This window comes from Copadichromis virginalis, linkage group LG23, assembly GCF_057382275.1.
Source record: "Copadichromis virginalis isolate Kocher_CV1m ecotype Utaka linkage group LG23, C_Virginalis_male_GT1.1, whole genome shotgun sequence".
Taxonomy (NCBI): domain Eukaryota; kingdom Metazoa; phylum Chordata; class Actinopteri; order Cichliformes; family Cichlidae; genus Copadichromis; species Copadichromis virginalis.
In genome coordinates, this window is record NC_140639.1 from 15641241 (window position 1) to 15666134 (window position 24894).

General features: G+C 40.6%; 1 protein-coding gene across 3 annotated transcripts in view; it reads left to right on the forward strand.

Moving 5' to 3' along the window:
- The first annotated feature begins 12410 nt into the window (after positions 1 to 12410).
- Positions 12411 to 24894, forward strand: part of LOC146680516 (pre-B-cell leukemia transcription factor 1) — a 63199-nt gene continuing 50715 nt past the window's right edge. For all 3 annotated transcript variants that reach the window (XM_085447213.1, XM_085447214.1, XM_085447215.1), the window contains exons 1-2: positions 12411 to 13096; positions 13939 to 14012. In XM_085447213.1, coding sequence (XP_085303339.1) covers positions 12909 to 13096; positions 13939 to 14012 — 262 coding nt within the window. In that variant the 5' untranslated portion in view covers positions 12411 to 12908. The remainder of the gene's footprint in view (positions 13097 to 13938; positions 14013 to 24894) is intronic.

The following is a 24894-nucleotide window of genomic DNA, read 5'->3' on the forward strand; positions in this document are numbered from 1 at the left end:
CGAGTCAGAGTCTGGGGATGTCTTTAAATATTTTTGCTTTATTGATATTCTTAAGGAGGGCAGCTTTTTTTCCCCACTCCTTGCAGATCTAATTTAATTGTCACAAGTAACTGGATGAAATGTATGTATGTAACCGCAAACGTACTGTACTCGGGATGTTTCAAATACAGGTGATAACTCTAATAAAAGATGACAGAAGACATAAGAAAACAAATTACAGGGTGACAATTTCCTCAGAGGCTGTCACCCAAGGTTCAAATGGCAGACACCATGTTCTATTATTTATTGAGTTAGTTGATGAAATGTCATCTTTGATGATGTGATGTTCACAGGGAGGGCTGACGTCTAAGAAGTTCAACTGACAAGCATCGCCGTAGCCTTGCCAAAAACATGTACTCTTCTTTAAATATTGAAGGCCTACATAAGGAGGAACATGGAGTCCTTTGTGCTGCCTGTCATTATTATACACATGTCAGCTGGTGCAAATTAATTGGCTGGATAGCACTCTTTTTTTGCACACTGATTAAAGGAAACGGGATACCTTGTAGCTTTTGTGCAGGTGTTTTTCTAAGTGTATGGTCAAAAAGACATCGAACCTTGGACAGATCACTCTTGTCTCTGTGTTTTCCACTAATATGCAGTTTATATTACTGGAGAAGGCATACTAGCAGCTATTTACTACTGGTATTACATTGCCTCATTTTTTATCAAATTAGTTTAAATGCGCTAGAAAAAGTCAACAGAAGAGAGCAAAAAGCAACTGACAGGATACACAGCACTATAAAATTCCCACAATTTACAGAGCAGGATATTGTATTTTATTTTATTCATATGAATTTGCCTTTAGGCAATTTCACAAGCTTAAAGTCTTGCACAATATGCCGGGCCTCCTCAAAGGGCATATTAGTGTTTGCTGTTGCATATTAATTTAGCATCCAGGATGACTGACTGGATTCAACCCTCCATGCTCCTTTATGCCTTCTTCTCTCACCCTGGAGGGGTAATATTGCAAGATTATGAGTCCTGTGTGTTATATTTATACCCCCCCATCCCCTCCTCTTTCTACTCCTTTTTATCTCAAGCAATTATGTCTTTCATCCCATCAATCTGTCACTCAACATCTACTTATACCCACCACACTGTTTAGCCGGGAGACTCATCTGTTCATTCACAGCTAAACACTTTTTGATCAGCCCTCGTTTAGTTAATACAGAAGATTTTGACTGCAGCCTACACGTGGCACACATTAAGACGTAATTTTTGCAAGTGAGTCGTTAAATATACTTCCATGCAGAGCACATTTGAGCAGGCGTCGCCGTAAAATAAAACATTTCTTTTGCTGCTATTAGCCACAAGCTACATGCTGCTGTATTTACGTCATGCCCAACAATCTCATTGAAAAGTTATTTTTGCCATGTTGACGTGCCTCCATATGGCTGTACAGGTGTGAGGGGAGAATATGTGAAGAATCTATCACTACTGTACCGCAGCGGCCCTAGTTATTTTTGTTTGTCCCATCCTCTTTGGTAGAACACGGGGGGGGGGGGGCTCAGGGAGCGCGTGGAGCAGAATATGTGCGAGCAGAGGATCAATGGGAAGAAAAAAGCATAAGCCCATGTGCACAAAAGAACAGAAAGCGCAAACAGAAAACACACCCACACATCATAAACAGGCGCACACATGCAAACATTATAAATACACAGCGTAAACCCAGGTGGATTTGGTGCAAGCTGTTTTCACTGGCAGCAACTCCCCCCTTCCCACCGCTGCCACCCCCCCCCCCCCCCCCCCCCCCCCCCAGCCACATCCCAGCCCTGTTCAGCAAAGCTGTCACAGCGGCAGCACTCATAATGAAGGGTAAAATATTTTATTCAGATTTATTAATTTGAAAATGAAGCATGCCTGTCGACAGAGGGACAGTTCTTCTCAATCTGTCAACGCGGAGCCACTCTGCGCTGACACCAGGATTCATTTGTCTTGTCGGCTCTGACAGTCGGATTCTCCCAGTGCTCTGCGGAGAGGGATCGCCCAGGGATTTTTTGAGCTGGATAAAACACATTCCGACAAGGAACAGCCTCTTTATTAATGCAAATTAGGCCAGAAAAATTCCAGCAAGAGCTACTTGGCTCCAGAGTCCTGGCTCCATTCTGTTTTTTCTTCTTTTTTTGGGGGGGGGGGGGGGGGGGGGGGTAAAAGATGGTGGTGGTGGGGGGTGTTAATAAAAGCAGCCTCAGTGTGTTTGTGAGAATAGGGCCTGCAGGAGGACCTGTCACACCGCAGCTGTGACACTCTCCACACACATGGGACCAAATTTTGGTGCCCTTCCTGCACTTTTAGGTGCCCTTTCCAGGTATAATTGCTCATATCACAACAGTGAATACTGTTTTTGAGATTTGCTTTCAAAAAGATAAACTAGTAGGAAAAACTAGTACGTCTACAAGCATTAATCGGGGTTAAACTATTGAATTGTTATATATAATAGGTGCATACTGGCCAAACCTTTTACCCTCTATTTTTGAATTGGGATATGGATTTTTTCTCTCTGCTGCATGTCTGTGTGCCTGTTTAGACCAGAGGCCACAGGACTCACGAACTGTGGCTGACTTGCGCTTGCCTGGATGAGTGCAGGCGAGTTGTTGTTTTATTTCGCCGAGAGTCCTTTGACATTTATCTCTCTTCACCTGCTCCCTGATGGTGATTCCAAGTGACAGGGTCTCCTCTCTTTATTCCTTCTCTGTCTTTCTGTCTTTTCTCTCCAGCCCCCCAGCCCCCCCTCCTCCACTCTGCTTCTTCTTCTTCTTTTTCACTGTTTTTGGTCATTTCTCCACTTGCAATATAACCCCATCCCTTCCTTTTTCTCTCCTCCAAACCTCGCTGCAGATACGTGAATTTTAAACCTGACCACTATTGGAACTGCACAAAGTAGAAACAGCTCAAGATGCCGGGGTGAAGACATGCATGATGGGATTGTTTCCTTATAATGTTCAAAACCGGAATGCCTCTCTGATCCTTCAATTACTTAAATGGATGAGATAGGAAAGGAGAGCATGTTGCCACTGTAGCTCTACTGTTACATTTAGATTAGTTAATTGGTTATCCTCTGCAACATGGTAGAGGCTGTATTTCACTGAAGCAGACAGGAGGCTTCGCTTATTCAAAGTCCTCACACTGTCAATATATTGTGGCACACAAGGGCTTCTGTCTGGTCTCCTGCAGTGTGGATTTACTCTTGCCTGAAGACAGATGTATTATATGTAACCACCGCACACTGTTGCTATTTGTGAGGCTCCAATGCGATGCGGGCTGCTGCAAAAATTCGACTAAAATGTCAGCCAGAGAGGTGGCTGCTTCAATTTGTTTTCACCCGGTGTATTGGCCAGGTCTTCTGGGAAAAGTCACCTTAATTGCAAAGGCTTCAATACTTGACCTCACCATCAGTTCATTAACCCAGCAATAAAAGAAGCCCTCATTCTGCCAGAAATGCACCCGCTCTGCCCATGTGAAAACTATCTCACTCCCACAACCCTGTTTTACCCCGAGAGTGAACGCCTCTGATCGCCACCCACTTTATCAATTGCCTTCATAATTTTAAAAGCCTTTTTTATGTTGTTGTTTTTCTCTCATATAGTAAATGGAGCCATAATTTAATATTTTAATGCATGTTAATGTGTTGTTTAACCTTCTAGCAACAATCAGGCGTCTCTAAAAGGTTAACCTTGAACGTGAGCCAGTGCAGACAGCAGCACAATAACGCGTCAATCTTTGAAAAACATCTCTGTCTAATGGATTAGTGGTTGATTGCACAGCCCCATCTCGAGGTAGATGCCGTATATATTGGATAGGCATTAAAACGAGCATTCCTCAATTTTCCCGCTGCCGCCCCTCAGGGTCAATGGATCGCTGGGGCAACAAAACGCTGAGTCAACGCTCCTCTCTTAATTTATCTTGGGCTTGATTATAGCTTCATTCATGTCTGCAGGAGTCCACCAGCAAAAAGTTAACAGGTTAGATTTAAAAGAAAGGATAAGTCTGTTCAAATTTCCCTTTTCCCTTTTATGATATATCGGTGGTTAGACTGTAAGGTTGTATGAAAACACGGCAGACCTGAACTGACATAAAAGGTAAATAATATTGTAAGAAACATGACAGGGGGTTTAAAGAAACAAAGAATTTTCTTGAAATGAATGAGAGAAAGGGCATGCAGCTACTGGTGTGTGAAGGGTAACTAGACTGTCAGTAACCTTTACGTGATGGGCTGACATTGTATCTATCACATTAAGGATTGGTCAGGTGGAAGCACAGCGATCAGGCACAGCCTAATATCCTGCACCAAAGGAGGGAATTTTATGAATGAAATACATTTCAGTTATTTTTCTGTGACCTGAAACGTGATTTCTTATTAAAATATATTTTATACATATCACACATTTAAAGGCCTTCGTATGTGTCTTTTGTATAGGCATTCAAAGATCTGAAAAACTATAAAAGTTATTCAACAATTACCGGTATAACACAGGACAAACACAGAAAATCACATTAACTATTTACAATTCCAACAGAACGTCATTGATTTGAAACAGAAATTCTGAAATTTCTCAACAAAGAGTGATATAGTTGCTGCAATTTTAGTATTTTTTATTTAAACAACCTTTCATACACATGGGAGAACAAAGCAGAATCAAGACTAAAGTCAAGGCAACAGAAATGTAAAACATAAAATTTCATTTAAAACAAAGAAGCAGAAGAAAAAAGAACAAAGAAAAAATTACAAAGTGCAATTTAAAAAATAATCAAAAAACCCAGCTATTCCATTTACATTGGATATAAGTTGGGATTGCTGAAAGATTCAGGTAATATATTCACGCGTGCAACCAGTTGTAGACGAGGGTCACACTGCAAAGAAAGATGATCAATAACATTGAAATAATAAAAAGAAATAATACTTAAAGTTAGTTATCTGACACACTTACAACAGGGCTTACAAGACTACCACACTTACAGTTATTTAGTATGGTAATCCTTTTTTAGTCTGTGTTAGAGAGTTTTGCTGCTTATCAAGCAGAAAGGCAACAGAACAAAGTCTGTTCGGTCTAAACAGGTCGGGTACATTATCCGTGGAGGTTTTTGATTTGATGCAGGTCTGGGGTCTGCGAGTCAGAATGTCCAATATCTGAGATTCCAACCTAACAAAATACAGAATACTTTCCACTGCCCTGAGATGAAACTAAAGAAAGGAAATCCCCAAAATATCAAAGTTATAATCTGCCTTGTTACATAATAAACCCTTGTTGCAACATGCCACTGAGTATGGTACTGCTACTAAGCCACTGTTAAAACACTGTTATTTACGGAAAGCTGAAACATTTTGTAAAATCTAAAGGAAATAATTAGATAATTTAAAGAAAAATATTAAAACCTATATTGAAAGTGAGAAAATTTAAGAATAGATGCTGGTAATCTACTTCCAATGGCATAACACTAAAAAAAAAATGGTGGAGCATATCACAGCTAATAAAGCAACGGGTAGTTAACATGATTGGGTATTTTTAAAAAGCCTGACAGAGAGTCTTTCAGAAATTAGGATGGGGAGGAGTTCACCACAAATTTTAGAATTTAGGAAAAGAGTGTTTATTTAAACAGGAAGGGTAACTCATGATATTAAGAGTTTCTTTTGCAAACGTGTCCAGCTGGCTCGTAAATCACTTTACGCTTTGCCTAGGCGTAAAGTCCAGTTCACCATTAACTTTTTATAGTTATTTGAACAAGGAAGCATTAACTTAACATATTTGTCCAACCATGGGAGAAGTCAGGGCTCCCAGAGAAACAAGCACAAGCACAGAAGCAACATGCAAACTCAGCACAGAAAGGCCCTGGATTTGCACCCAGAACCCACTCACTGTGAGGAGACAGAGTGCCAATGACTGAGCCCCTCTACTATCTCGATAATAAAATATCAATTCAAAGAATCTTACAATACCTATAGCCACAAGTTAGTGGGAAAAAATTCCACTGTTACAGCTTTACAAAAAGGAAAAAAAAATGCTGCTGGCATCGAATTCAGATATTATTAAAAAGAAAAAGAAAAAGTCTTTGTTGTCTTTGATCTTAGGAAACCAATTAGGTTTATATTTACAATTTATTTGATTTTCCAACTTTATTGGAAGGAGATTTGTAAAAGTAAATAAAGTGTGTTGACTTGAGTTTGTTTGTCATGGAGTAGTTTGTCTGTCAATCTGCTGGTTGTGTCCCAGGTTTCCGCTGTTTATCCACCCATTCTCACATCTATCTTTATCCCCAGTCTGTAACCAGAGGCTCGAGCTCTGAAAAGGTGCATGTGAGATGCCTGTGATACACTACAGTGACAGTAGTTGAGCAATGGGCCTGTCTTGTTCTGGTGCCCCTGCTGAAGCACAGTTCCCCTTTGTTCTGTGATGTATTGATCCATTCAGACCTCCTCCCGAATGTACTCCACTGGTGTTCACTCTGCTCAAACCAGCTTGTGCCATGGATCTTCCTCTAATGCTCACTCTCACTCAGCAGCAAGAAACAGAGTCTGCGCAAAACCCAAAGACTAAGCTCTCCACCACAGTTCTTACTCTAGTAATAATGTTAACAACAATTAAAAACGTGCTGTTTTTTAAAAGCTACCCAGCCCTTACACTTTGTTGTCCATCTTATCATCTGCATCTTTAGAAGACTACATCATTTTTATTCTCTCCACATCAACGTGTCTTAAGATGCAGAGGCATTGTTTGGAAAAAAGTTCATTTGAAAATCTTACAGTCTCACTTTATATTCTCTCATAAAGTGAATGCATTTAGGGCCGTTAGTGCTACTTGCCAGGTTACTCATGGTATAATTAAAATGCCATTACACTTGCACCCATAGTAACTCAGAAGTGTTACACAGAGGCAAATCTTTCATTTATTAGGAATAAAACAAAACAGATAATAATGATGAAAAGCCAACTGCAGTAACTTTTTTACATTTTTGTGGCCTTGCAGTTGTCCGAATCAACGTGTGTTAGAATCAGCGAGAGGGTTATGTGTTTGAATCTGTTCCATTAGAGCTGCCTCCACACAGCCTAAAAGCTGTGCAGGATGAAAGGGAGGATTTATCTGCACAACCTCATCACATGATGTGACCCAGGGCCTGGAGCAGAAAGGTCTCTCTCTCAGGTGCCATGGAAACCAGCCCACCTCTGGCTGCTTGTCCTGCTTCGTCCTCCATTCGCCCTCTGTGCTTCTCCTGTGGAGGTTTCTGAGGCCTGTTGAATGTCTGAGTTTTTTAAAAGGCTATTCCAAATCTGTAAGAATTTTAACACATGCTTTTATGAATCTCTAAATTTCAAATTTCGCAAAATTTCTAATTAAAAAAGAACAATCGGATACTAATGCTCTAAATTGTCATCAAGTTCGTCCTGTTTCCTTTAATTATCCTTGTGATAATGAATTATGTGTAGAATGGAACTGGCCACCAGTGGCAACATGTAAACATTGTCATTTCACTGTATGTCAGAAAGATTACTGCTAGAACTACCCAACCAAATTTCATGAAACATGGTGGAGAGGTGAAATATTGACAAAAGAAGAACCCGTTAAATTTTGATGTGGCTTCAAATCACTTTCTCTAAAAACAAGGAAAGAAGACGCTCACTCCGAAGTGGACTTCTAGTTTAGGAAGCTAAGCCTGTGTGTGTATACAAGGTGCTATGACTCACCCTGCATGTCAGAATAAAATCTAAGCCATTGATAAGGAACTCTCTGTAGACCTTTCTGTAGAAGGAGTGGTGAGGCATAGATCGGGGCTTTGAGCACGGTGGCCTCGGTACTTATGAAATGCAAGAAGTTAGAACCATCAGGGCTCTTTCTAGAGACAGTTGTCTGAACCACCAAGTAGGCAGGTCCTTAATCGTGGAGGTCACCAAGAACTTAAAGGTCACTCACTGCTTAAAAAGTCAGTTATGATAGGACCTGCTGGAAAGATGTGCATCTCTGCAGCACTTCCTCATCCAGGTAGTGCAAACAGACAAAAGCAAATCTAAGTAAAATACAAATGACAACCTGTTGGGAATTTCTAATTGTATTATGGGAATGCCAAGAGCTTTAGAACAATGATTTTGAGGTGGGCTTGAACTAAAACTTTTGTTAACAAATAACACCAGACACCACCTAATGCCGTGTTGCCTCTAGATTGAAGTATGCTGGTGGTAGCATAATGCTATGAAGGTACTGGTCAGTGGTGGTGGTAGGGAAACTGGTCATACTGAGTGCATGAGACTAATAACTGGAAAAGCCAGACAAAGAAAGAAGAAAGTCTGCTCAGCAGCGCAGACAGTGTGAGATTGCGCAGATGGTCCACATTTGAGTGTAATCATGACCAAGACAGCTTGGAAATGTCTTTGGGTCAATTTTCCTGCTGTTCTTGAGTGGCCCAACTATAATCCAGAGTTAAACCTCACAGAACATCTGAAGATAGTATTTCTAACCAAAAATACTGTCGTAAAAGCTGCTGTAATTGCTCCCAGAGGGGCTTGAAATGACTGAATTGATATGTTTGTATATGAATAATTTCAGTTTTTGATTTCTAGTTGATTTACAGAAATGGCGCAACCCATATGGAAAAGAAATAGTAAAAACATATATGATTTACTCATGAAAGTGGCCACTTTCTCATTACTTTCATATTTTTTTTTAGTAAGTATACAAAACATACAAGTTTCATTGTATAATTTTTCAAGGGATCTTATATGTGTTTTCACTCTTGTATGCTTTTCATACAAGTTTCATACAAGACAGATAAAAACTTTATAAGATTTATATATATCTTTTCCATATGGGAAGACCCACTATCTCTTTTTGATTTACTGAATTTAGATTAACAGGCAGTCTATTCATTATTATATAAACTGTGCAAAATCCAAAGGCTGAGGATACTTTATGAACCAACTATTGGACTGAGGTTCCACGGTCAAGACATTTTATGTCCGGTTTTGTCCTTTGCTGGTGCTCCTGAGGATCTGCAGAGCAGAGGTGTCAGAGCTGAAGCTGCTGTCATGTCCTACACCTGAGCGTTACATTTGCCACCACTGTTAGAGTCTGCCTTTGTTACTTTTAATAGCTGTGATGGCTTCACAGAATCCCACTAGGGTCGATGGCACTCTGGTATGGAAAAATTCATTCATTCGGCTCAGCACTCCATAATACACTGCTTACATCTCTGCTGAAAATTAAGCATTTTACAGGACATCTATTAGCATTTCCTGTTTCATCACTAGTGTGTAGCTGATTGTGTGTCAGCTTGGCAATAAATGGAAGAAGATCACTGCCAGCTCTGTGATTTGTTTGCTTTGCCATGTAGCCTGAAAGTATCAGCATATATTTAGATTTCTAAATGCCCTGCTAACATAACTTAGCAGATGTTGGGGAGTCATATGGATGTTGGTGTAACAGAGACCCCCTCAGGTATTCTCATTATTCTACTACTGAGCAGATGGCAAGGAAACTTACCACACGTACTATTATCCATCATACATATTCTGCTCCCAATTTACATAGCTGGTGCTTCAAGGGAGCTCCTACAGGGAGAGCTCCTAGCTCCAGGATTGCACTGCAGCTCCACCTGAGGCTTTGGAAGAGAGTCTGAGATGTCACTGCCACTACACCTCAAGCTCAAATATGCTAATGGTTGTACAAAGGAATTCCAATGGGTGCATTCCACTTTGTATATTTTGATTTGAGAGGGAGAAAAATTTGCAGCCTGATGATTTTTAAATAGTTTCATATCATTCAGGAAGTGTTTTACGATGAAACAGCCTTAATAAGATGAATAAAATAGACAATTTTATTACATCCATCACTTATCAGGCTTTCAAATTTCCAGCATGATGCATTTACATGTGGTGGCATTTCAAAAATAAATTAACATTAAAATGCCCCGAAGACCTATTTTCTCATTCAGCTTCTTTCTGTTATCCATGGTCTCCTACACAAGTCCACAGCTGTCTGCCAGAGCTAAAACTGTGTTGTTCAGTTAAATGGGTGTGTTCTGAATAGGCACTTTGAATCAAGCTGTCCTATCAATTGTGACTGTCTGAGTTTAAGTATTATCTGATTATCTATAGTTTGTGTGTGAGTGCGTTTTAATTCCAGTCCGGATATTTTGTAGTGAATATTTAAAAGGAGCCAAATTTAGTTTTTGATTACTAGTAGCACTATGGGGCCAGTGTATTTTTACATAAATTCCAGTTTTGTTTGGTCTCATGCACACACACACACAGCTGTACAAGCTGTGCATGTACGCGCAGCAAACGCCAGGGCTGAAAATTGAAACCAACATGTGATGCCACAAACTGCTGTTCCTCAAATAGCCACTTACGGCTGGCTCCAAAAAATAAATATATAATAAACAAGTCAGTAATATGCATCCTTATTTCAAAATGCTTAGATATAGAGTGTAAATAAATATGTGTATAACTGACTACACAATGTACACTTTTTTTTGGTTTTTTTGGCACACATCATGACTTTTGGAGAGACATTGTTTTTTAGGTTTTTATTTGTTAGAACTATAATTCCATTATATGAAGTAGAGGCAGCAGATAAATCCAAAACTGGCCAGGTCGAATCAAACAGTATAGATGTATACACAGCACTACGAACCTGAGGAATATTATATAAATTCCACTGGAGGGTGTACTGTCCTTTTACGTTATGAATTATTATGGTTGTGGCTACTTTGACTGAAAGTTAAGAATACACACATGGCTGCAGTCGGCACAGCAAAGATAGTGGAAGACATATATATAACTTTCAGGAGAAAATCCTTTTTAAAAAATAGATTTTGGGGAAAAGTAAAAAAATAAAAATAGCTTTTCTCATTCAAATATGTTCATTTCTGGCTCCGAAAAACTGAGATGACCAGCCAAAATGCAAAAACCACCTCTTCATAACTAATGGCTGATGGCAGCTATTCATGTTTATTTATACTATACATATAAAGCTGTCAAAGCTGTCAAAGGGCTGAAAAAGACCGCTGAAGACCAAAGATAGACATACGAACACCACATGCTTTCCTAAATGGTCAGTAAGGGTGTTTTTGCAAATATTTTATCAGAATCAGAATCAGAATCAGAATCAGAATACTTTATTGATCCCTGGGGGAAATTATTTAAATTTAAATTATTTATGAAGAAAAATCTAGAATGAATTTGAATGAACTCAATGCGATTTGGTGATTGACACTGAATGCAATTTTTTTATTTTTAAATTTTGAGAAAACACTACTTTTAACATACTGATGATAATGCAATGTATTCATGCAGGCTTCAGGGTTTTGTTTTATTATATGAAATGTGTTGGTCGGTCCACTAATGCACTGGCTCAAGTGCACATTGTTTGCAAAGATTTGCAGAAATGTTTCATGCTGAATTGAATTCAGAGTGGAGATGAGTTTGCAGGTAGCTGTCTTTTAACTCTGCTTGTAATAAAACACCAAGACACTCTTATGTATTAAAATACGCTCCATTTTATGTGTGTCACACATGTATACATCCAGGCCAGTGATTTGCACAGCACTGTCCTTACTTTAGTTCCACTCTGGAGCTCTTTTTGCCCCTCCTCTTCTGCCTCCTTCTTCTCTCTTCCCTCTGAAAGACTCTCAGTGGTGGAGGGAAGCAGCAGCAGTGAGGCAGCACTGGGCCTGAAGGGCACTTTTCAGCCTGGCCAGACACACTCAGGCCTTGCTGCTTGGCTGCGCAACATGGGTCACCGCCTTACATTAGGAGGACCCTGCCAAAGTCAGCCAAGCGGAGCCCTGCAACATACCTGGAAATGAATGAACAAAGTCGCTGTGCCTACTGCAACAAAACAAGCATGTCTGACTGGGAAGTCAGTTTCTGATATCAAAATGAAATATTAATGACATCAGAAAGGTGTTTTTCATAATGCGTCTCATCAGTAGATGGATTTTTCTAGTCGTAAATCTTTATGCACATTATCTATCTAATATTTATAACAAATGAGAAGGCTGGTCAATAGTTTTGATTGGTGCCCCTTATCTTGGCACAGCATGGAGATGAAATGGTCTCCACGGGGCCAGCTGGGGCTCTTGTTGAGGTCAGAAGGAGAGGCTAAAGCAGACCTCTTATTATTTATTTGGAGTTCAGGCTCTATCCATCACTGCGGGTCCTCAGAGTCTCCCTAGTTGTAAGGCAGGAACCACATCTTCCAGCTTCTCCACTGAATCCCACTCTTACAGTCCAATGATAGACGTTTCACGAGAGGCACCTCAAGGTGGGGCTAAATGGTCTTACAGTATATTCCCAATCATGTCGCGTAGGCGGAGTCTGACTCTCATGCTCTTTGCTATGTTGCTGCCTGCCCAGCTTCTACTATAGCTTACATGACAAAAGCAAGGGGATGGAGTGAGTGAAATAAACCTACACTTCGTGTTTCTCACAGCCACTTTTTGGGGGGTAATTTAGCAGGGAGAGGGGGGTTTGGATCTCTGCGCGACATTACAAGAAAACGCGCATGTTTAGTAGTAGAAAGCAGCTGCCTGTCTCTTTTACGCATATCCTACTCCAGTGAAGGCAGCAGCAGTTCAGATCAGATTTCACATTCAACCCCGACCAGCTGAGAGAGGGAGAGAGAGACAGCCAGAGAGCAGGAGGGCTCGTTTCTCCGCTTTCGTCTCCGAAACCCCCTTTTTTCCTGAGCGCCACTGACCGTTCCAGCGAGGAAAAACCCGGGTGTGCGGCGCAGTTATCGGGATTTTTTTTATTTTTATTTTTTACCTCCCTCCCTCCTTTTTTTCTTTTATGTATTTTTGCAGGATTTCAGCAGCGAGAGTACCACAGAGAATTAGATAAGAGGGGAGAAGAAGAAGAAGAAGAAGAAGAAGAAGAGATGGACGAGCAGCCGAGGTTGATGCACTCTCACACGGGGGTAGGCATGGCAGGGCACCCCGGCCTGCCGCAGCATATGCAAGAAGGCACCGGAGGAACGGACGGTGACGGAAGAAAGCAGGACATTGGAGACATTTTACAGCAAATTATGACCATCACGGATCAAAGTCTGGATGAAGCCCAAGCCAGGTAAAGGACACACGCTGGTTCGCTGTCAAGAGACGGCGGCGGCAAAGTAGATAAAAAAAAAAACTAAAATTAAAAGATGGTGAAATTAAAAATAAAGAAACAAATTCTAAATATATGCGCGGACATTTTCAAATTTCCTGAGCGCTACGGCGAAGAGGAAAGTAGAAACGTAAAGGCGGTGCGTTTCTGTGCAAAAGCCGACACAACCGATTTTGCTCCAATTAAAATAACTCGACAGCCGCGCTTCAGCAGAAAATTAAAGTGTGTGAATATGGCGTTTATTGCCAACGTGTCGCCCACTGAGGGTATTTTTGAAACACTTTTACTTTAGCGCAGTCAAGCTGCTTTTATTAGTGCACTCAGATAAAGCTCATCATTTATTTCTAAATATGAAATGGAGTAAGCGAGTAACAGCCCGCGCTGTCTCTGGAGTGTTGTGCAGTTCACAGCAAATGCAGAGCAACTTTCTTACTTGTGATACATAATTCAGGATTTCACCCATCTTGTGTGTTCCGCCTTAAATTCAGCGAAGATGAAGTTATGCATTAAAAAAAATCTTTGTTTTTGTTTTGTTTGTTTTTTAAATTGATGAACTATAATGATATAATTTTATTTTCTTAGTGTAAATATTGGAGCGTACATAAAGGTAACTATCAAAGGGTTTATAGCACATGTGTACACATACAGCTGTTAATAATTTACTTTTTTCCCCTGTGATTGCTCTGCAGCGTTTAACTGCTAAATTAGTTAAATCGGTAGTTTCTAATCAGTAATTTAACACAGGATAAAATCTATGCTTTTCCTTGCTGTGGTTTGCTCATAAAGCCACTTTTCTGTTTCAGGAAACACGCTCTGAACTGTCACAGAATGAAGCCAGCTCTTTTCAATGTCTTGTGTGAAATCAAAGAAAAAACAGGTATGTTCATACTAATTTCGCAGGAGTGTGTACCACTGCTCTGTCGCTGCCTCCAAATATCCTCACGCAGGTGAAGGGAATTCAAAAGTGCACACACTGTATTATTAAGTAGCTGAAAAACCCACAGAGGCACAGTACCTGCTCTCCTTATCACCAGAGTCTAATTTGCTATTGAGGCTCAAATTCACGTTGGAAGGCTCGATTCAGTCACAACACAATTCACCATATAAATTTCAGTGACATGTAAGACATGTGTTTCCTCATGTAGCGCCAAAGTCTGCGTGTTTTAGCGGTTTCACAATAGGAACTGTGGACAATTACCTCCAACAGTCCTTATCAATTATTGTGTCAAAATATGAATGAGGTTCTTTTTTGATGCTATTGTGGAATAATAGAGAGTATTGAGCAAAAATTGTCACAAGCACGTTGATGTCTCCCCTTGTGAGTTAACTGTCAAGTCTGCTGAATACGTCTCTTTCTATTATGTATTGTGTCTCTCTATTAAAGCAGTTGTGAGAGAGCATGTCAGCAGAATAATTGCTAGGAGAGAAATAACGTAACATAGGAGGCGTAAGTCATGCTTCCAAATCATTCTCCCTGTGACATTTTTGAAATTGGCACAGAGAGAATTCAGTGCACTTCAGCTTGATAGCGTGCACCTCGTCTTTTATTTCCTTGTCTTTACACCGATGTGCTTTAGGACTCTTGCAAACTTACATTGTTGAGATACCGAGTTGCCAAAACCATGGCAGCAAGAGTCAGGGTTTCTGTGTTTCCCACTCATTAGTACATGACATCAAATGGAAGGGAGGGGGGGGAGAAGATATTGTTTCATTGTCTCCAAAGTTGCACTTGCTTATACTTGACCTTTGTGGTAGCGGTGATTGGTGCTGTTTGTGTTGTTTCTCGTGTGTGTGATCCCACCCTCGCTTGGTGCTTTCATGGATGTTTTCATTGAGGCTTTCATTGAAGATCACCTCGCTGCTCACCCCCCCCCCCCCCCCCCCCCCCCCCCACAAGCGTGGCAGTTTATCTTGAATCGGCCACTGCCTCAGGAGAGAGCAGGGGGGCCTTTTGAAGCCTGCTGGCTCACTCTCAGTTTTGTTGTCTTGGTAGGTTTTATCGAAGGGGAGTGACACAGTTATGCATAGTGTTTTACTCCCTGGCGCTTCTCGGAGTTCATCTAAAGTTCGGCTCTTCTGAGAGTACAAAGTAACTTGGACCCCTTCCTGCCTGCACTCCCTTTTGTTTTCGCTTTCAGCTGGTAACCTATAAATACAAGGTGCAGCATAAGGAGCTGTGTGCTGGAGATCTGGTGCCTGTCGTGTTATTGTAGGTTTTTTTTTCATTTTATCCAGTCAGCTTTGTTCTAGTTTAGAAAGAAACATTTATGCAGTTTCTACTAATTCGGATACACTTTAAATGCCACAGTAGAAATAAAGCTCAGAGATTACTACAGCAAAGAGTAACTGTGCATTTCTCCTTTCTCACACCTCAGCTGTGCAGTCAAGTTTAGTGTAAATAAAGTATGGAGTGTGAAAAACACTTCCTTCCATGTAACACATCAAGTCACTGACAGATTAGGCGCCATTATACAAAGGTTGTGCCCGCTCTTTTGACTTAATCCTTTCAATAATATTTGCCTTTCTTGATGAGACCAGCAGTGTGCATTTGTACACGATGAGCGATATTATGAATGAATATTTCTTGGGTCAGTTTTTGAATTTCAGCTGTAAAAGGCTTCTCTGCTGTGTTGTGAAAAAGTCGTAGCTTGTTGCTCCATCTAGTGGTTTTCCCTTCTTTTGAAATCTAATTAAAGTAGTGGAATTACTGAGTGTTTAATATCCTTTTTATTGTAATGTAATTGAAGTTAAGAATTTTTTTTAATGTACATTTACACAAATCTGAGGCTATACTGGCAAAACAAAGTAGCTGAATTGGCTTTTATGTTCAAAGGTGCTTCAATGTTTACTGTAAAGTGTAAATTTGGTTCTTTTTACTACATTTTTTTGGCACACCTTTTTGCTTAGATGTTCTTCACATTTCAATATTGAAATTACTACTAAATCAGTATGAGCCACTTTTAAATATTTCAGCGCGCAGCTTTAGCAACTGCTTGGAGCTGCAAGTGTGCGGCTGTAACTTTGTCCTCAGTAACCATCAGAGTGCAGAGACAGTGTGTATCCACAGAGCTGCTGTTTGCTTGTGTATATTTTCCATCCCTGGAGCCGCTGACAGCACCTGCAGGACACAATGCCAGTGCTGATCTAGGGCCTGAACTTGTGACCTGCTCTGTGTATTTTTACTGGGAAGAAGTGAGCGATGGCCAACAGAAATATTGTGCAGTATAAACAAGCACAATAGAACACCGACACCAGGGAGGAAAAAGAGGAGGAAGGAACACTTTATTTAAACCAGTGTTTTTAGTTGCTTTTTTTCTTCCTTTTTTGACAGGCAGCGGCTCTGACTTTACCCAGATTCATTCCGGGCATATTTGGGCTGTCTATTTTACTTCAAAGGAATGCTGTTTTCCTGATGCTGTGTGTGTGTGCGCGCGCGCGTGTGCAGCATCATACATTAATAAGAGGAGACAAAGCATAAAATATATAGAGCATATTAATTATATGACTGTATTTATCTCAAATGTGGAGCAAAGGTAAAAGCAGCACAGCTTCTCTGTGTTAGTGCTCATCGTAGCTGTGCCGCTGAGCTCTTGTAGTTTCACATAGATACTTTCCAAAAATATGTCGTAACAGTTGGACTCCACTGCCATTGGACGATATAATCTTTACCTCTCACTAACCGATTTCTTTAAATTAGCAGGGTGTCAAAGGTGAATATATCAAGTGAGCTATTTATTTGTCTATTAATGTATCTTTATCACAGGTATTTGTAAGGTGCCCTGTTTTTTTCTTGGGCTTCTCCTTTACTTTTTTATGATTGATGAAAATGCCTCTTTAGATAAGCAAAGGCTTGACAAACTGATTTGGAAAATGAGCCGCCTTGACCTCTGTAAACACTTCATCAACATCATAAATCTCTGGCAGTGTCAAACAAAACCACTCCTTGACTGAGCTGCTCAGTAAATGCGCTGCGCTGACTCGCTGTTTAATTTTTTTCCTCTCAACCTCAACAAAAGGCCAGCTTTCTCGTGGCCCGTGTTTGTGTAGTGTAAGGTTTCAAGCCTAGGGGATCCTCCATTTATAAAAATGACTAGCCGAGTGATGTAATGTTATTTTTTGAAGGGTGAAAATAGGGTGTTTTATAGAGGGCAGCCGAGCAGTGTTTGACAGGATGAAATGAGCCAGAGGTCTGATTATGGAAGGTGCGTGGAAGCCTACACTACATTGACTTGTCAGACCATTCAGATGCTTGGCATCTGCCTATTTGTATTAGAGGCTGAACTCGGCTCAGCTCTGCACGTCACTGGCGAAACGCTTTGAAGCAGCCTTCGAGGTGATCGGGTATGATGTAACCTTTAAAACGTGATACAGCTGGTGCAGTGCTGAAACCGCTGGTCAATACTTAAAAATTGGTAAGATGACAGAAAATCTATCACCGCTGGCATTGATATGTGATCAATCACCTTTAAAGCAACAATACAAGTATGTCCGACGTGAGGATCCATTTATAAAAGGAATATCTTTTGCTTTTTTGCCACTAAATGGCTTTTGTTATTGACTGTTTTTATTAATGAATTGGTTAGCTTTGTGACTTATTAGAAATCAGTGACTTAATGCAGTTTCATGGGATCAGTCAAAAAGTATTCAATTTACTGTAATTTAAGAACAAGAAAAGGAGTAAATTCTCCCATGCGAGCAAACAGAGTTGTCGATTTATTGGTTTTTTATACTCAAACAATTACTTTAAACAGGTCTCGACACATTTCGATCAGCCGATTAATCAAATAATTGACGAGTCTTTGCAGTTTGCCGCAAAAGAGAGATCTGAAAAAAATCTTGGAAAATTGTGATCACCTTTCAGTCCACTAAATGAAGCAATTGACAGATCAATCACAATTAAATTGTTTATGAACTGTTTTCTTGAATATGTACCTGACTGATAAACTGACGGTTTGGTCTATTACATGTTAGAAGGTTGTTAAAAAAAAGGAGTTAGCTGAAGGCTCTGTTTTCAGGTTACCAAACTGATACACATGGACTTGATATATGAAATAGCCACATTACAGCAGCAATTAAGCGTTTGTAGGGCTTGTTGGGAGTCACTGCAAGTGCAAAGCAGCAGGTAGTAACAGTACACATTACCTTCCGCGTACTGTATTACATGTCGAGGTGGATGTCACGGGGCCGTGCCTCCCCTCTCGTGATCGTCTCCCGGTGGACGCAGATACGTGCAGCCTTTGTCTCCCTCTTATCCTTCCTCCCCCGTGCTGATACAGCAGCATCCAGCAGGAGAGAAATGCCAAGCTCGCCGCCACAGCTGTTTCCCCAATCGCTCTGCTTAATCATCCACTGAGAGAGAGGAAGAGCTGAAGTCTAATTCTGCTCTGAGGATGTCGACGACTGGGGAAAATGTGTTTTGATTAACCAACATAAGGCAGACTTTTTTTTTCGGTGCTGCATTTGATGCAGAATCGTAATCACAGAATCATCAGCGAGTGACAGCATTGTAAATGGCGAGCTAATACCATTACAGTATAGAACAATGTGGTTACATTATACATTATGCAAATTGTCAGTCGCCTAATTGATACATGTTAATCATATTAAGGAGCTTAATTATAGGAATCTTAGTGTGCTGCGATTTGGTAATTAACACTGACATCACACGTACAAGGAAAGTGATCTATTTTTTTCCAGGACACATTTCTCTTCTCATCCTTGTGAAAAGGAAGCAGCAGCTCTACATCGTTTTTATATTTTTGAATTTCCTGAACTGATGAATGATTTTCTTCCTCTCTGCTGAAGGCTACTGGAATGCAGTTTGTAGAAAAAATTACATTTAGCTCCCAGCAGCTCTGCCAGTGTGGAGATTACAGACTGAAGGCGAGATCCAAGCAGACTTGTAAAAGAGCGCGGGCCTCAATCTTTTACCTGAATGTCGACTCCTGCGCCTAAATATCACTGTTCTGCCATTTACCTCGATCAAGGCTCTCTTTGCAATCTCAGTCCCTGCAGGTTTGCTCTGCCTTTTTTTATACTGGCCTCCTTAATATGTTACGAATTTAATCAAGTCTACAAATTTGTTATGCACGTTAAATTGAACATGCAATGGCACATTCGAATGTGGTTGCCATACCAACCCCCCAGGAGTTCATTTTCCATAATGTAGTGTTTGGAATCTCATTTCCTCCACTCTCCCCTGCTGCTACTTGCAGACGCCACCTCCAGGCTTCCACTGTATGTTCGCCACGAAGGAGGCTCGACTGCCACAGCTTTCAAACACTGGAGGGAGGGAGAAAAGAAGGAGAGAGGGAGAGAGAGGCCTCTCTCCACGTAGTGGAAATGACACAAATTAATATACACTACTTAAACCAGACCAAGATTAATGGTTCCCTTTCGCTGCAGCTTAGTCCCACTGTCAGTTGCCGGGTGCTCGTTGGACAAAATCAACACTAATCAACATTTATTCCACTTTTGCCCTGGGCTCTCAGGAGTCTGGCAGGACTGCCTGCCCCCCCTCCCTTACCTCCTCTCTTCCCTCCCAGCAATCCACCCCTCCCTCCGTCCGTCTCGCTACGCTTTTCACCTCTCATCCAGCTCCTCCATACATCACCCTCCTCACACCGCTCGGCTCCTCAGAGAAGAGTGCGCCCCCTCCTATCAGGCCACATTAGAGTCATGATAGATTTTCTCTTTTCATTTGCATCTGATATTTAACACAGCAAAGCAGTTGCTCTGTCACTTTACAGTACAAGCGTATGAGCGCGTGCACGCGGGCTCTTGTACGCGTGTGTCTTTTTGAAGCAGTTGGTAATCTTATCTGCACTCAGTCACCACTGCATTATGGGAAACAGGATATTCATTCACTGCTCAGTCAGGAGTGTGTATGTGTGCACGTTTCAAGTTGTGTATTTATACAGCACTTCATTTGCTGGAAAGTAGTATTTTAGATTTCCCACCACCAGTAAACTGAACTCCGAGGTGTCACGTGTGCATTTTCCGAGTATCCATTCAGCTTATCGTGCGCGTCGTAAATTTCCCTTTGATTTCAGTGACTGGCACTCGGATCTGCTGACTCTTCTTTCAGCTCCACCATCAGCCTCGCACAGCAACAATAAGTGTCCCGTGAAGGCTCATAATTGGCCGAGCTAATGCAGGTCACAATTCCACTGATGCTGCACGACTCTTTGTCATTCCACCAGCTATGATAAAAAAACGCTCACATAAGAAATATGAACAAAATTAAAACAGCATCTATATCCTGACTGTAACTATGGGGGAAACATGGAAAACATTATATCTTGACTGAGGCTCATGCTGCTGCAACTTAAGGAAATTTTAATGTTTTCCTTCTTGTGATTCTGATGCTTTGGTACATAATAGTATTTATTCATGCAGTGTGATTTTTCCACTGGAAGTTTTGAGGACAGACAAAGTAATTCAACCAAAGGAAGGAAATAATGAGGAGAACTACATCTGGATGATGTAACGATTCACCATCATTAAATTTTAGGGACTGTTAAAATTGTTGAAAATTATTACATGATCCGATAGTGTTATGGATATTTCTGGTTAATCCATCAGCAGTAAACCGAGCACTTAAAAATTCCAGTTTAAAAATAATTCCTGACATTACTTCCTGATATCTGGATATATAGGACTAATGTTAATTTAGCTGATGTGGTTGTCAGATGCTGTACCTCGAGCACTTCCAGGTCGTATAACATAACATTTTTAGATTTGACACAATACCTGTAGATGGAAAAATCTTAAATATACAAAGTCATGCAAGTAAGTTTGTTTCCATAGTTGTAAAACACAACAGCCTACTAGTAATATTAGCATGCCACTATAGATGCACCCACTGCTGTTTAGATTTCTAAAAGTCTGATTTCCTCATTCCATTTTTTTCCCCAAATCCTGTTCATTACGTTGTAATTACAAATTCAAAACATGAGTTGGCGGTAGGATTGCTGTCAGTGTTGGAGCTAATAAACATTAAAGAAGAGTAAGGCAAAAGAGAAAGAAAAGAGAAGACCTCAGAACCAGTTAACTGATTGGCAGTCATGAAGATGAGGAAAGAGGAAATGCTACACTGCCAGATTACTGACTTTACAGAGTTAGCATCATGAGAAAGCAAGTTTGGAGACATTATCCAAATCAGTTCCCAACTGGAGTGATTCCAATTAGTGCCTGGGAGATGTGACATAGGTTAATATGATCACCAGAGAATCATTTATATCTGAAGCTGATTGGCCAGTTTTTAACCATGAGTTGTCAGCTGTGAAAGAATTATTTCTTTATGATAAGTTTCTTTAAGTTTCAAATTTATAACAAAAACAAAAAAGACAGATGGGAAAAATAGACCTTGGCGTTGGATATTGGTTAAGCTTATTTCAAAGATTGACATCAGCCCAGAATTTCTCAGTTGGTCCTTATTTGTCACTCAAGTAAGGTGCTGAAACACCCCCCCACCCCCACCCCCTCCCTCCCTCAGATCTACAGTCCTCTTTTGTGTGCGTTGTTTTCACAACCATTTGGATTTTCATTCATCCAGCTATTGTCTTACCCACTTGTTCCTATTTAGGGAGCTGGATGTGCTGGATCTATTCCCAGCAGGCATTGGGTGGGAGCCAAGGAAACACACTCAGCGGGTGAACAGTCCATCACAGCAGTTCAGATTTTATTAATGTCCAGTAATCTGAGGTGGAACCCCTACTGCGACAGTCTCAGATTTAGAATCTGCGTGTCGCTTTATCCCCCTCTGAAGATGAAATTGTGCAAACAGCTGATGCCTCTTTTCCTACTTTGCCAAGATATTCAGCGCAGTGTTGTCCATCTTGTAGGACTGCACGGCCAGAGGCATTGTCATGGAACCAACTGGCCTCATTGAAGTGACACCTAGTGCTTTGTCAGCTTTGTGTCTCAGGTGCCAACCTGCGCTTCCCAAAATAAACTGTCATGCAATGTGGCAGGACAGAAAAATGTAGAAGGAGCATGTTGGGGCCCTGTGCCCCCCTGAAAGGAAACAAATGTTCCATAGCAGAAATGTATTGTGGCTTTGGATGCCTTCCCAGCACCGACACCAGCGACGTGGAGGGAAACTTAAAGCGTGGAGTGTGATTGTCTGCAGCATCAGCAGGGGTCGCAGCAGGTGGGAACGTAGAAGTTTAATAGCAATTATTTCAACTTATTTCATTTCACTGTGGACCTGTTAGAGTTTGACAGCTCTTTGTTACTTGCAGACATCCTCTTCCAGAAATAGCTTATGCTTACTGTAGTTAGCTGCTCTTCCTGTTTTTATAAATGGTCTGTCATTTTCTCTCTGCGGTGCAACATCACACCAGGGAAGTGAGCGGAGGATGTGTTCTTGGTTGAAGTCACTTTCAGACTGGTGTCAGGAGGCTGGAAAGGGTGAGCATGCGGAAAGTCATATGCAGAGATTCCTTACCGACCTCTAAAGTGTGACCACCAGCCGTGTCTGCCCTGTTGGATTTGGCCCTGAGTGTGTGATTCCTGCTAGATCTCGCTGTGGCCAGTGTGTTCTATAGCTGCTATGACATTTTTATGACTAGTGGACTGAAGTAAAGGTGGGAGTCACAAAGGCTTGAAATGGATCTGCACCTCTATAATGAGGAACCAGAAGCTAATCATGCACACAAAGGGAAGGCTTCTGTAGGCTGACAGCGAAAAGTATAATGATGTTTCACTAAACATGGATTGCAGAGCTGGAAAGGTTGTGATGTGAACATTGTTTGAGCCAGGATTGTCTGGAGGAGGAGAAATGGGCTCATTAATACTCTACAAGGGGGTCACTGCTCCATCCAAGCGAGACAATAAGCACTTCTGTTAAAGCCGTGCACCTACTGAGCTCTGAAATGTTACATTTGTATGTTAAAAATTGTTTTTCAGTACAAACAAAACACAAAAGATTTTTCTAAAATTCAAAGTACAACTAATTCTTGAGGCTAATATTTGAATTTTACAGGAAGTCAGCATAAAAGACGTTTTTTATTTCTAATAAAACTAAACCAGTTTGCTAAATCACGTTCGTTTTATTACACTGTCACTGTGACAGCTACACGACTTGACAAATGTAATAAATTTTAATTGATTGAACAGTCCATGGTATAAAACTGAAGATGGATTCATTTTTTACACTTTTTGTTTTAAATAAATATACCAAATAAATCATTTCTAAATGAGATTTCATCCACATTTATCCTGTTGCTCCATCATACCTTTAGCTGTGATGCTAACGTTGCCAAAGGAATATGAAACGTGAATGTGCTTTATGTAATTCCAATACTAATGTCATGTTTTAGTTGGGTTTTCTTTACCAAGGAATTCAGAATGGTGTTTAGTGTCTACTGTTATACAAGATACAAGAAGCATAACTGGAAAAGGCTACAAAACTAGCTAAAATAAGCTATCTGACAGACTCTGTTGGTAACTTAATAAGAGGAAGTATTTTAATGTTGCAATTTGTCTTGTACAAAGTTACATTTTACAAAGTGAAGTTAGACCGCTGACAGACCTCTTGGAAAACATCAGGTGCAGGGGTCATTGCAGTTTCCATTAGCCTATGATAATCCTACTAACCAATTTTAAAAGAAGAAGAAGAAGAAAAAAAATCCAACCAGTGACAAATCATTTTTGGATTAATTTCTTATTTATTCTAGCAGTATTATTGCACCGTTATTCCAACATTACACCTTTTTTAATTGTACAATTAATCAGCCAAATAAAAAAAACATCAGGATAATAATTGATAATCAACATAATCATTAGCTGTATTTCTAACAGCCAACTGGCCGACCTGTCATTGCTCTTCTAGCTGATAAATCCGCTCTGCTCCTGCCTCCGCTGTAAAGAGATTGTGTTGATAAGTTAATATTCTGACAACAGAGATGAGATAAAGAGGTTTAAGGAGTTTGGAGGATAGTGTAACCTTGATAAAACGCTCATCTCAGTGACACTGATTTTCACCATCCATCTTCATCTGATATGAAGTATGCAAATGGTGGCATCGGCTGGGAGTGGAGTACGGTGCTGTTAAATGGGCCATTTCAAATGTTCTTTGTACCATGCTGACTTCCAAAAAATTCACTGTCAGCCAGCTCAGCGCAGACTGAAATCTTTTTGGAGACACTTTTCCACCTTTATCTTATATCTTCTTCTATTTCTTCCCACTTCCATCCGCCTCGCCCTCTTTTTTTTCTTCCCTTCTCCAGCTTTCCCTTCCCCTCTCCTTGCGTGCCATACAAATTAGGTAGGCACTGACAGTGTCAGAATGGCTACTCATGAAATATTAACAGCTTGTAGAGAATTTTACATTGCTACATTTCTCTTCATTTTTAACTGTGTCAGCACAGGCTGTGGAACATTTATTTGTGTGAGTTCAGGAAGGCTATTACCCTAACAGCTTTTTTTTCTCCAATGTTGTAGATGATATCCATCAACCCTCTTTCCAAATTCATGCAGTCTATCTCACCTCAAATATTTTTGCCTTGCAAATGGAAGTGATTCGATTGTGTTTATTTGTACCTACCGCATCCTGGATACGTGATCTTTGGGTACAAGAGCTTTGATGTAAGAAGCTGTTTATTGCCTTATGAAGCTGGTAATTATCTCCTTATGGGTAAAATAAGAAAAACACTGTGGATTAGACAACATATGGAAGCCTGTTAAAATGTCTGCATGGAAGGTAAACCTTGGACTGACTGTGATAAACAATGAGTCCAATTATAAGTTGTTGA